Source organism: Lycium ferocissimum, chromosome 10 (assembly GCF_029784015.1).
Source record: "Lycium ferocissimum isolate CSIRO_LF1 chromosome 10, AGI_CSIRO_Lferr_CH_V1, whole genome shotgun sequence".
In the NCBI taxonomy this organism is placed as follows: Eukaryota; Viridiplantae; Streptophyta; class Magnoliopsida; order Solanales; family Solanaceae; genus Lycium; species Lycium ferocissimum.
In genome coordinates, this window is record NC_081351.1 from 23,437,701 (window position 1) to 23,450,482 (window position 12,782).

Consider the following 12,782-nt stretch of genomic DNA (forward strand, 5'->3'; position numbering starts at 1 on the left):
AATATATGTTTGATCGTATATATTACATATTTTAAAAAAATTAAATCGACAAAAATATTGATAAAAACGAACCAATTTAATTAGTTTAATTTAATTTTAATATTTAAAAATTGATTTGGTTCTTTTTTTAAGGAAAAAAATCACCAGGCACACCCCTAACTGTGACAAGAGAAAAGTTTCACATTTTCACTGTTAGCTAAAAGCCTAAAACATATATGTAAATATTCTCTCTGTTCACATCTTTTAGGAAATAATAATTGACATGACTATTTTACCACAATGTCCATATAATTGATGTTTAGTCTTAGGTCTTGAGAAATGATTTGAGAATTAGTATTTAATGCTAAGGGTAAAACACAAAAAAAAAAAATATATATATATATATCTTATATGTATGTTTTTCTCTTGCAATGCTGTAAGTCACAACTAAAAGTAAAAATGTATTTTTAATATAAAAGTGAACGGAGTAAAAGTGAACGGAGAGTATATGTTAAAAAAATAAGAGTCCTAAAGAAAGAAAAATGGCACGTTGCAACAACTAAACCGTTATTCTCGTTATTTTCCATCTCTCTTTTCTCTTTCAGATCAAGATACACAAATCATTTTCAAATTCCAATTCCTTAAATTTTTCAATCTTATTCTCAACTAAAAAAATAATAATATAAAGAGTGCATCAATGGCTACGTTAGAAAGCTTGATCGGATTGGTTAACAGAATTCAACGTGCATGTACTATTTTAGGAGATCATGGTGGTGAAGGAATGTCCCTATGGGAAGCTCTTCCTACCGTTGCCGTCGTCGGTGGCCAGGCTAGTATTTATTTCTATGTTCTTTTTTGTTTATTTTCCACCCGGTGTTCAATATGCGTATTGAGGCCCGACTAAATGAAGGAGTACTTACAGGATATTTTCTATGTTACTGTAACAATCTATGAACAATCCAAGGTAGATTTAGGATTTCATTTTTTTTTATTTTTTTTTGAGGATTTAAATTTTATGGGTTCAACGTTTAGGTTCTTATCGCAAATCACATTAGGATTCTGAAATTATAGGTTCTTGTGATATTTTTATACAATTTAGTGATTTTTTCACATATATCTGTGCTCTGTCTGACCCTCCCCAGACCTCATTTATGGGACTACACTGGGTATGTTGTTGTTGTGCTCAGTGACGAAAATGATGGGGGTTTGGCCTGGAAAGTGTAAACGGCCCCAACAAAAGCGGCTCTGTATCCAGTAGGGCTTGAACCTAAGACATCTCGTTAATGATGAGGCAGTGCTTACTACTCAGTTTCTATGTTACTCATATTAATCTATTAACAATAAGAGGCGGATTCGGGATTTAAATTTTTTAGGGTTCAATGTTTAGGTTCTTATCACATAACATATAAGGCTTTTGAAATTATGGGTTCATTTTGATATTTTTTATAAATTTTAGTGTTTTCACGTAAGTTTAGTTGAATCCGTTGTTTACACTCTCAGACATCTAGTCAAGGATGAAGGAGTACTTGCACTCAATTTTACGTGTTACTTATAATAATCTATGAACAATCAAAGGCGAATTCAAGATTAAATTTTATTCGTTCAATGTTTAGGTTCTTATCACATAACACATTAGAATTTTGAAATTATGGATTCAAATTTTATATTTTTAAATAAATTTTAGTGATTTTTCACATATATTTGTGCTCTGTGTAATGAAGGAGTACTTACCTCTCAATTTATGTGTTATTCATAAGTATCTATGAACAATCAGAGGCGGATTCAAGAATTAAATTTTATGGGTTCAGTGTTTAGCTTCTTATCAGAGAACATATTAGGCTTTTGAAACTATGGGTTCGCTTGATAGTCTTGTATTATTTTTAGTAATTTTTCACATTATATTTGTGCTCTGTCGAAATGATGGGTTCAGTTGAATCCGTTGTTTATAATCTATCGGTCACTGTGAACAACAATATCTCAATCCCAAATATGTTGCCATGAATTTTTACTTGCCGCTCAATTTCTACATTACTCATAACAATCTATGAACAATCAGAGGCGGATTCTGGATTTAAATTTTATAGGCTCAATGTTCAGGTTCATATCACAGAACACATTAATTTCAGAAACTATGGGTTCGTTTGATATCTTTTATAAATTTTAGTTACTTTTCACAAATATTTGTGTTCTGTGTCGAAAATGATGGGTTCAGTTGAATCGGTTGTTTATACTCTCCATCCACCACTGTGAACAATTACATCCCAATCACAAGTGTAATCTACTCTATTCACATGATTTTCTTTTTTCAAGAAAGATAAATTAATCAATCATCTTCCTTATGTACTACGTTGTAATACAGTCGATTGATAATTCAATCTCTAACTAGTTGGAGATTTTGGGGGCGGAAACACAGTTTATTGTAGCTTTAGCCTAGATTTTGTATATATGTTGAGAAATCCACTAAATATATGTACCTATAATAACCTGCGAATACAGTAGCATAAATGCGCTATTGGTTCGGTCACAATTGAGGGGTCTCCAGAACCCATAAACTTCAAATCCTGGGTTGAAATCTGAGATATGAATCTCTACATTATAACAGTGTTACATGCATTTTTTGGGAATGTTTTATTTTCTGACTGTTGGTGTGATAATCATCAGAGCTCTGGAAAATCATCGGTGTTGGAAAGTGTCGTAGGTAGAGATTTCCTGCCTCGTGGATCAGGTAATTTTACTATTGTTAAACTTTTTGAATTTCAGCTTAATATGTGTCGAACTCTGATTTATGATTATTGATAAGTAGAAGCCTAATGCTGAACATTGACTCTAAGCTAATGATCCAAAAGTCTTTATTTTCATGGGAATGAAAAGTGATAGTGCAATTACTGGTGTCATATAAAGCTTGGGTAGGTCTGTAATTGATCATTAAAACATTCAACAGCTTTGAATCCCAAACTAGTTGACATCGGCTATAACAGATCCTCTACATCCATTTTTCTCTATTCGGACCAATTTCATTCCAATACAAAATCTCCCTCCATTTCATTTTATGTGTCTTAGTTTGACTAGGCATGGAATTTAAGAAAAGTAAGGAAGACTTTTGAATCTTATGGTCTTAAATTAAAAATGTCATGCCATGTAGGATGTTAGAGTTAATGAGTTTCTAAATATAGAAAGTGGCATTCTTTTAGGAACATATTAAAAATGAAAGTAAGACTCATAAATTGAAGCATAGTGAGTAATTAATGTCTTATAAGATTATTTTAGAGGTTCAGAGAATCTCACAATTATTCCCATACTGATATACCAGTCTCTAACCACATTATTGATCATTGCTCTCATAAATTTCACAGGATTGTTTGCTTTTTGAGATTAAAAAGTATTCATTGCAAACTTGCGATTGTCTTTCTATGAATTGAAGTAAGAAGTTAAGCATGTATATCCTAGCATTTCTGTTTCTGCTAATTACCTTTTCCCTATATGTGCTATATGCTTCCCTTCATACTTGTTCTAATTAGTGTTTTCTTTTGAAATTTGAAAGGCATTGTCACAAGGAGGCCATTGGTTCTTCAACTCCATAAGATTGACGGAGGATCTGAATATGCGGAGTTTTTACATGCTTCAAAAAAGAAGTTTACCGACTTCGGTGAGTTTGATACTATAAGAAACTTTTACCTGTGCTGGTGGGAAGTAGCAGATCTTTGCGTAATTAGTCGAGGTGCACGTAAGATGGCCCGGACACCACGGTTATAAAAAAGAAGTTTGATGTGTGATGTAACACAATCATCGATTCAAATGAAAAAATTTCATTCTTTAATGTGTGATTTTTGCTAATGCAGCTTCGGTACGTCAAGAGATTGCAGATGAGACTGACCGCATAACGGGGAAGTCCAAGCAAATTTCTAATGTTCCAATTCATCTGAGCATTTATTCTCCTAATGGTATGTGTTCTGCATCCTTGCCAGCTTATTCATCTTGCTTATGCTGATACCACTTATATAATTCTTGAGGTATGGGGATAGTCGAAGTTGACCATCTTGCCATGTCACATTTCCCAACAGAATCTTCGAGGATTCTAGTCAGCCAACTAATCTTAAAGCATTGTGTCTACTTTTGTTTTATCTGACAGTATGTTTTACATCAGTTTTAACACATATTCCCTCAGTCCCAATTTATGTGAAGCAATTTGGAGTATGAGTGTCAAAACACTTAATTTTGACTATGAATTTGGGTATAGATTCTTCAAAAATATTTAAAATAAAGTTTACATGTTTGAAAACTACACAAAAGTACTACAAGTCAACATAGCTAATGATTCAAAATATTTAATAATATTTTTAAAATATAGTCAAAGAAAAAACGGTTTAACTCCCCAAATAGAAACACCTACACATAAAATGGGACGGAGGGATTATATCAATCTAGTCCTTCATGACCTATCAGTAACTCTTGAACAAAGTTAGGCATTTGAATGGGTATAGTTATCGAAGTTTGTAGTTGATGGAGAAAGTATTCATGGCAAATATTAACTGCATTAATGGACAACCTATAGTCCACCTGATAGAAGGTAATGTCTGTGTGTTATGTTGGTTATCTTTGATTTCCTTTCTAAAGATTCTTTCTATCGTTCCCTCTTCTGTAATCTTGAATTGTGAATATCCATATTGATATAGTTACATGTTTCTATTTAATGACTATTAAGTGCATGTTTTGTCTTACAGTGGTAAATTTAACACTCATTGATCTTCCTGGATTGACTAAGGTTGCTGTAGGTGAGCACGAAATCACTATTTTCCTATAGGTATAGAAAAGGAGCCAATCTTCCTGTGCTGCTGTATTATCTAGCCGTTAAAGAAATTGAAACGATAAATTTTGAACTATGCAGAGGGACAACCAGAAAGCATTGTTGAAGATATTGAAATGATGGTCCGCTCTTATGTCGAAAAAGTAAGGCTAAGTTCAAGCTGGAATAACTTACTATCAAAATTGCAGAACCATTATTTGTTGAACTAGCATTTGGCTTTGTGCCAACAGTTAAAGTTGGCTGTGGAGTTGGCAATTCACTTGTGCAACCTTTGAACATCCATCATTTAAATACATGTCCATCATGAATACAAAAGTCTTGGTTTGATATTTTAATTCTAGGAAATACAATATAGTTTTTGCTGCTTTACTTATAGGCATAGCGTGATCGAAAAGAATTCTTAATCACATCAGGAGCTACAGAAAACTTGGAAAAAGAAATTTAAAGTTCCAATTATAGGCATCTCGACGATAATGGAGCCAGCTAGATGTGATAATTTCATGCAAACTGAGGCTCACTAAATTGATGACAAGAAAATGGAAATCTGGAAGTGATCTGATGCTTTATTTGCACCATGCTTATTAACGCGATTTATAGCCTCACTTTTTGCTCATAAGCATAAACGGTACATATCTGCAGATAATACATAGATGCCAGAAATTTAGGGATGTTTCTAAGCTAGAAAAATGAGAGAAATCCAGTTGTCCAAGCTTCTTTCGGTTGCTACCAAATAATGAAATATATGAAGGTGCAATAGCTGCAAGAACTATAGGCTGTTCCTAAGTTAGATTAAGTGATGGAACTAAGACTTGTCCAAATTTCTTTCTGGTTTCTATTAAAACAGTGGAATATATGTAGGTACTTAATGTTATAACCACTTGAACATTCTCCTATTATTGGACTTGGAAATAATATGATGTCTTAAATCTTGCATTATGTTTACTGCCACATTGTCATTGTAACTTTATTACCTTGTCTGATTGGAACTCTTTAACCACAAAACTGTTATATCTAGAATGTTTAGTTGAGGAATAGTTGTCCCCCGGAACTTTTAACGAGTCGATCCAATCTTTAAGAATTTAAAAGTTTGTGGATACACAAAGTCCTAAATAGTAGGCATCATGTGGAGTTACCAACTGTACTTTCCGACTTTATTCTGTGAAAAGGCAGTTCCTTTGATTTCTATTTTTTCTTCTTATTTCCATAATCTTGTTTGGTAAACTATACTTTTAAACTACAAACTAGCACGAGTTATCATGCTCTATCTATAACCAGTTTTGACTCATTGGTTGTGCTAGCCCAATTGCATCATATTGGCTATCTCTCCTGCCAATCAAGATATTGCAACTTCTGATGCGATAAAGCTTGCAAGAGAAGTCGATCCTTCAGGTACTATTGTCTGTAGCTGGATATGCTAATTTTGCAAAATCGGGTGGCTGACGTTGAATTATCTGATTGTATATATTCCATTTCATATTTCAGGTGAAAGAACATTTGGAGTTATAACAAAGCTTGATTTGATGGATAAGGGAACCAATGCCTTGGATGTATGACCGATTAATCCTTTTTCAGAAGTTGCTCAAATTATACAAGATTCTGATCCTTGCAAAAGTTATTGCTAATATATTCTTTACTTATTTTTAGTTTATTGATGTTTTAAGGTACTTGAGGGTCGATCGTACAAGCTCCAACATCCATGGGTTGGAATTGTCAACCGTTCACAGGCTGATATCAACAAGAATGTAGATATGATGGCTGCTCGTCGGAAGGAGCAGGAATACTTCGAATCAAGTCCTGAATATGGGCATCTTGCTCATAAAATGGGAGCTGAATATCTTGCAAAACTTTTATCGAAGGTTAGATTTTTTTATTTTTTTATTTTTTTTTGATAACCATGGTGTCCGAAGCTGAGGGTCTATCGGAAAAAGCCTGTCAACCCCGCAAAGGTAAGGATAAGGTCTGCTTACACCCCACCCTCCCCAGACCCCACTTGTGGGATCACACTGCATATGTTGTTGTTGTTGTTGATGTCCGGGCTAGCTTGTGCACACCTCGACTAATTCCACGGAATACCTGTCACCTCCCGCCAGCAACAGGTACCAGGTAACTCTGTCCACCAAGGCTAGGACAAATGGGAAGTAATCACCTAGTGTTTTTAACTCTATTGGGATTTGAACCTGAGACTCATGGTTTTCAACCCACTTCATTAACCACCAAGCCACACCCTTGGGTGTGGTTGGTTTCCCTTTTTGGCTTTCAAATGTTTACATTTGGGTTAAGAATTTAATATTCCCTGAGTAGCCGTTATTAACCTTTTTCCTTTTCCTTTTTGAAATTATAGCACTTGGAGACTGTGATCAGACAGCGAATACCAAGCATTATTGCTCTAATAAATAAGACAATCGATGAGCTTAACGCTGAGTTGGACCGAATTGGTCGACCTGTTGGTGTAGATGGAGGGGTAATGAACAGGATATGCTTAAATTTGAGGACAAATGGTAACCTGGAGTTACTTATTTTTGTTATTAATTTGTTATTTCTACAGGCACAACTATACACAATCTTGGAGATGTGCCGTGCATTCGATCGAATATTTAGGGAGCACCTGGAAGGAGGGTAATGCTTAATTTTTTACTACTTCATAAATAGCATCACAGAATGCTAGTATGCCTTTAAATGAACTTCATTTATTCATTCTGTCCATTGCTTTGAGGGTGTGACGAGATTCCAACTGGTAGTTTGTTTACCTTATCTCTTCTCTTAAAAGGATTTCTTAACTCGGTTTCTAATGTTGACACATAGTTGTAAGATCCTTAGTTCTTGCCTTCAATTTCATGGTTAATTCCCTTTTGGTCTTAACTGGCAATTTGAGGGTAATGTACTCTAAAATTATAAAGCTAAATCAGAATTAGAACTAGGAATAAAAGTGCAATATACTTCCATTTCTCACATGTTATCTGTAAGATCAATGCATTGTTAGAAGTATGACTTATAGATACTTTTTTGATTGGAAGTCTACAACTATAAGTTCATGTGTTATCCAAAACTTTTAAAATATACCCAATGGCTTTTGATGCATGTCTAAAAGTATAAGTGCATATCTCATTTGATCAATCATGTAGTTGATTGATTGACTGATTGAATTAAGAGTGCATGTCTCAACTATAGGCTTGCCGTCAGATTTGGGCTTGCTATAACTCTAAACGAATGCTGCTGTCTGTTATCCCAGTTTTGTTCCTATATGAAAGTTCAAGAGTCTTAAATATCACTTTCCTTTTATTGGACGTCATACTGTGATTAAATTATTTTCCTTCCTCCTCCTTCCTAGCATCTTCCTTTTGACGTTCAATTCCACTGTCAATAATATAAGGAAGTCCATTCTCAGTAGGCATGATTTATGTTTAAGACCCCTGTGCTTCTGTAACACACTCCTTTTTCCCCTTTATAACTATAATAAAATCTATTTTAGATAATAAATAAGTGGGTGAGCATCCTAGTTTAGAATCACGGTCGACTGAGGCAGCAAATGATGGAGTTAGGAATCACATACACCGACTAATTTGGGATTGAGGACGTAGTTGATTGATCGAATCTTTGTTCTATGAGAATGAGTTGACACACTGAACTTATTAGAAGAAGTTACACAGATTATCCAAGTTCAAGAGGCCAGGAGAATCAAGCTCTATATTGCATGATGTGAAGTGTTCTATTTACTTCTAAAAGTGTTACTAGCTACAATGTCTATTTTTTTCTCAGGAGGCCAGGTGGCGATAGAATATACGGGGTCTTTGACCATCAGCTACCAGCTGCTCTTAAGAAGCTTCCGTTTGATCGTCATCTTTCAACGAGTAATGTCAAAAAGGTTATTTCTGAGGCAGATGGATACCAGCCTCACTTAATTGCTCCTGAGCAAGGTTACAGAAGGCTAATCGATGGATCCCTTGGCTTCTTCAAGGGCCCTGCTGAAGCCTCAGTTGATGCAGTAAAGTTCTTGATTTTGATTCCTGTTTCAAATGCTTTTACTTGTTCAAGTGTTTTATTTATGCTCTTTGTGGTAGACATTACTAAAAGTTTCATCAAATCTTTGTGGAAGTGAGAAAGATTTGAGTTCTATCAATTACATTGTGATGTATATGAATTAAAAAGGAGAAAAATTATAAGGTAATCTGAATTGTCCAAACACGCACACATGAAAAATCTCTCTTTGCAGAAGATTATAAATATTTGGTTCAATATGCTTAGGCCCTCAGCGAATAGTGGGAAGGTCAAACTTCTACTGTCTCAAAGCTTCTGATAGAAAGAATGATTGATTGCTTGACTGCTGAGCCATCTGCACGCAAAATCATCCCGGTCCGAACCCTCTCAGCTCAAAAATCCGTCGACTTTAAAAGTCGTGAGGCTTCAAGTCTCTCTATCCCCAAATAGACAATTTCACTCCCCAACAATTTATCCGACCCCTTTCCTTAGCGGTTCCAAATTCCGCTACTAACTCTTCTTGACAATCACGTAAATCACAAGGAGTTCCACGTAATCATGTGCTCGAGAAAATACGCTGCTTCAGCACTCAAATCATGGAAAACAAATTAGAGACAAGTATTTCTGTTGCAATGCTTCCCTATGTATGCTAAAATATTCATATTACTTTCTGTGCTTTTAATCAGTTACTACAATTTTGGTTTGGATTTCTCATGAAGCCTTGGGGTCTAGCATGTATCATGGTCTAGTTTTACTCCTTCAAGTATAAAAGCTTTTCTTTTTATTTATTTGCAGGTGCATTCCATTCTGAAAGAACTTGTTAGGAAGTCACTTGCAGAAACACAGGTACAAGAGAGGGCCTTCTTGTAAACCTTTCTGCAATAAGTGGAATTATGTGTTTCTTCCCACATGATTGCCTGTTTATCAAAATTTTGTCAAGAAGAATAATGTAGTGCTGGTTCTATGTTTCTTGCCCATTGTTGTCCTGCTTGTTGGAATTTTGTGGAGTTGTCCCAAAAGCTCATGTTTATACCTCTTCCCTGACATATTCTTAGTGTTGCAGAATCCTTAAAAATCATGACAACTACTTGTTAATTATTCGAATTCTGTTTATGATAACTAAGAATCTAAAGGTTAGTTTCTACAATTGCATCTTTTCTTGCTAAAATGCCTCAAACTAAAGATTATGATTCATGTGCAGAAAAGAAAAAGTAACTCTTTTGCCTATCTATCTTTTATCAACCTGAAAATATTAGGTGAATTGGAACATGAAGGTGACATTTAAAGATAGAATGATAATAATTCTAACCTAGAATCCATATGCAGGAATTGAAACGTTTTCCGTCACTTCAATCTGATATTGCAGCCGCTGCGAATGAGGCTCTTGACAGATTTCGTGATGAGAGTCGAAAGACAGTTTCAAGGCTGGTAGAGATGGAGTCTTCTTACCTGACAGTTGAGTTCTTTAGGAAGCTTCAGACTGAACCGGAAAAACCGCCTGCAAACCAGGCACAGGCACAGGCGCAGGCAGCAAATGCAGACCGGTATACAGATAATCATCTAAGGAGAATTGGCAAGTATCAGATTGTTCGCCTTTTTTGTTCAACCGATAATTTTTTCGTGAAATGAAAATTGAGATCACACACGTCTCATGTTATGTCCACCAGATAAGTTACTTTTAATGGAACATGTTATAATATTCAGAAAAATGGTAATTGGTATTCCCTGTGCTTCAATTTATGTGTCTTAGTTTAATTGGGGACGGAGTTTAAGAAAGTAACGAAGATCTTTGAATCTTGTGGTCTTAAACTAAAGATATGAAAATGTACCAAAATGCCCTTTAATCTTATGGTCGTAAACATGCCATGCGGAAAGCTAAAATTAAAGAGTTGCCAAATTAGGAAAGAGACATTCTTTTTTAAACAGACTAAAAACGAAAGTAAGACAAACAAATTGAACAGAGGGAGTATATTGTTTTGCATTTTCTATTCAAAGATAAATTTTTTCCTGATGTGATGAAATTAATCTTATGATCCACCCTGTAGGATACGTTTAGTGAAACATTTCTATTCCGTTCTTGTGAAATAGATAATAGTGACTTAGAGAAGCTGTGTCTAACTTTTGTTGCTTCATGTGCTACAGGGTCAAATGTCTCTGCTTATATTAATATGGTCTGTGAAACCTTGAGAAATACTATTCCTAAGGCTGTTGTCTATTGTCAAGTCAGAGAAGCAAAGAGGTCATTGTTAAATCAGTTCTACTCTCAAGTTGGAAGGAGGGAGGTAAAGTATTCAAGATTTTTCACTTGTTTCCTCTATTTTAATTCCATGGGAGAATTTTCTAGAGAAAAGGGTAAATAAGTCTTACACTCAATGCACATTGTTCTATCTGATCATCATGACAATTCTTTTATTCAATGTTTCCTCTTTCGCCTCCTGGAGTTTTGTTTGATCCTGTCCCCGTTATATGAACAGCATTTGATGCTTCACTGCCCAACAAGTGCAATCGAATATCTAGATTTAGAGATGCTAATGCAAAATAGATGACGGATAAAGTAAAAGCACTAGAGAGAAACTAAAAGTAATAGAACAAGAGCTCTGATTAGGGGCAGAGCTAGCTCTTCGGTTACGGGTTCGGCCAAACACAATAGCTTTGGTCCAAACCCTATATTTGTAACCAAAAAAATCATTGAATATGTACAATTTATTAATTTAGAACCCAATAACTTTATATGTCTTCTTTTAGCCTCTAATATCTCATTTTCATCTTATATGTCTCTTAAGATCTATAACTTTTAGTATTTGAACAAAACATTGGCGAAGTCAGGAATTTTGCTAAGGGTGTTCAAGATTTAATTTATATGTATATAAAGTAACTTTTTACCTATGTACTTAATATAATTTTTTATACACGCACAATGAATTTCTGATGGAAGATGTTCAACTGACAGCCCTTCACTGTATGTGGCTACGTACGCCACTGGAACAGATGATTCCTAGATGTTTTGTGAGAAAACTTTAGCCCACAAAGGGAAACGGGTTTGTTGGTGAAGGGAAAATGATAAATATTTGATATTTCTATGGAAGAAAACAAGTCATATTCTCTAAATGTATTTACAGAAGGAGCAGCTGGGCAAAATGTTGGACGAGGATCCTTCTCTCATGTCAAAAAGAGAGTCCATAGCCAAAAGGCTTGAGCTATATAAGTCAGCCAGAGATGAGATTGATGCAGTTGCATGGAAATGATGAATCCCATTTTTTACTTTGGAAAAACATACTGGCTATCTGGAAAAAAAAAATCTCATCGTCGATAGAGTATAAAATAAAGTGGTAGGAAATGAAGGCATTGTTATCGAGTGTATGGCCGGTGGCTTATTTTAACGAGCATGTTCTTTTCTTGATGCCAATACACCTTATTGGAAGGATTTCAGTTTCAAACGGAGTTCCAGACAAAAATGTTTTACCTGGTAAAATCTTTTTAATTTGTTGGTGAACAAAATTATTAGGAGCAAGAGCTATGCTGCCAGGATTAATTTCTTTATTTGTCATTCTTTCATTCTTTGTAATTTTAAGGGATTAGTTAGTCCAATTTTGCTCCTACTGGTGAGCTACATCACATGCCAAGAAATAAGAAGGAACTATTATATATGTAGTACAATATATGTTACCTGGCTAAGAAAAAATTGCTATTTTCGTTTTGAAATGGTGGAAACTATTGTTACTTCTGTTTAAGGTGTTTTGATATGTCTAATTTTTCCATGTTTTGTTGACCAAAATATCCCGGAAAATATTTTCTCGAGAAAATGTCATGGGCACCAAAATATTATAAAAAGCGCATTGGAAGTCATTTTTCAGGCATTACCGGCCTGGAGTATTTCACGGGTACAAGTTATTGTCTAATGTCAAGAAAATAACAAAAGTTGCCCCTTATATTTAACATAAGTTCAAATTAGTCGTTTAAATATACTCCTGAACGGTTTTGGTCTTTAAGTTTGTCAAAAGTTGATGTAATTTCTAGAGTCCGG

At 34.8% G+C, this 12,782-nt stretch overlaps 1 protein-coding gene across 1 annotated transcript; it reads left to right on the forward strand.

Annotated features, from left to right (window-relative positions):
- The first annotated feature begins 598 nt into the window (after positions 1–598).
- LOC132035214 (phragmoplastin DRP1C) lies at positions 599–12,457 on the forward strand. The gene is made up of 16 exons (XM_059425497.1): positions 599–808; positions 2,641–2,704; positions 3,521–3,625; positions 3,819–3,920; positions 4,701–4,751; positions 4,865–4,926; positions 6,082–6,172; positions 6,266–6,330; positions 6,445–6,639; positions 7,125–7,244; positions 7,329–7,399; positions 8,540–8,765; positions 9,554–9,604; positions 10,085–10,331; positions 10,901–11,040; positions 11,878–12,457. The coding sequence occupies exons 1-16, from the start codon at positions 677–679 to the stop codon at positions 12,001–12,003; spliced, it is 1,848 nt and encodes a 615-aa protein (XP_059281480.1). The 5' UTR covers positions 599–676; the 3' UTR covers positions 12,004–12,457.
- Positions 12,458–12,782: the final 325 nt, after the last annotated feature.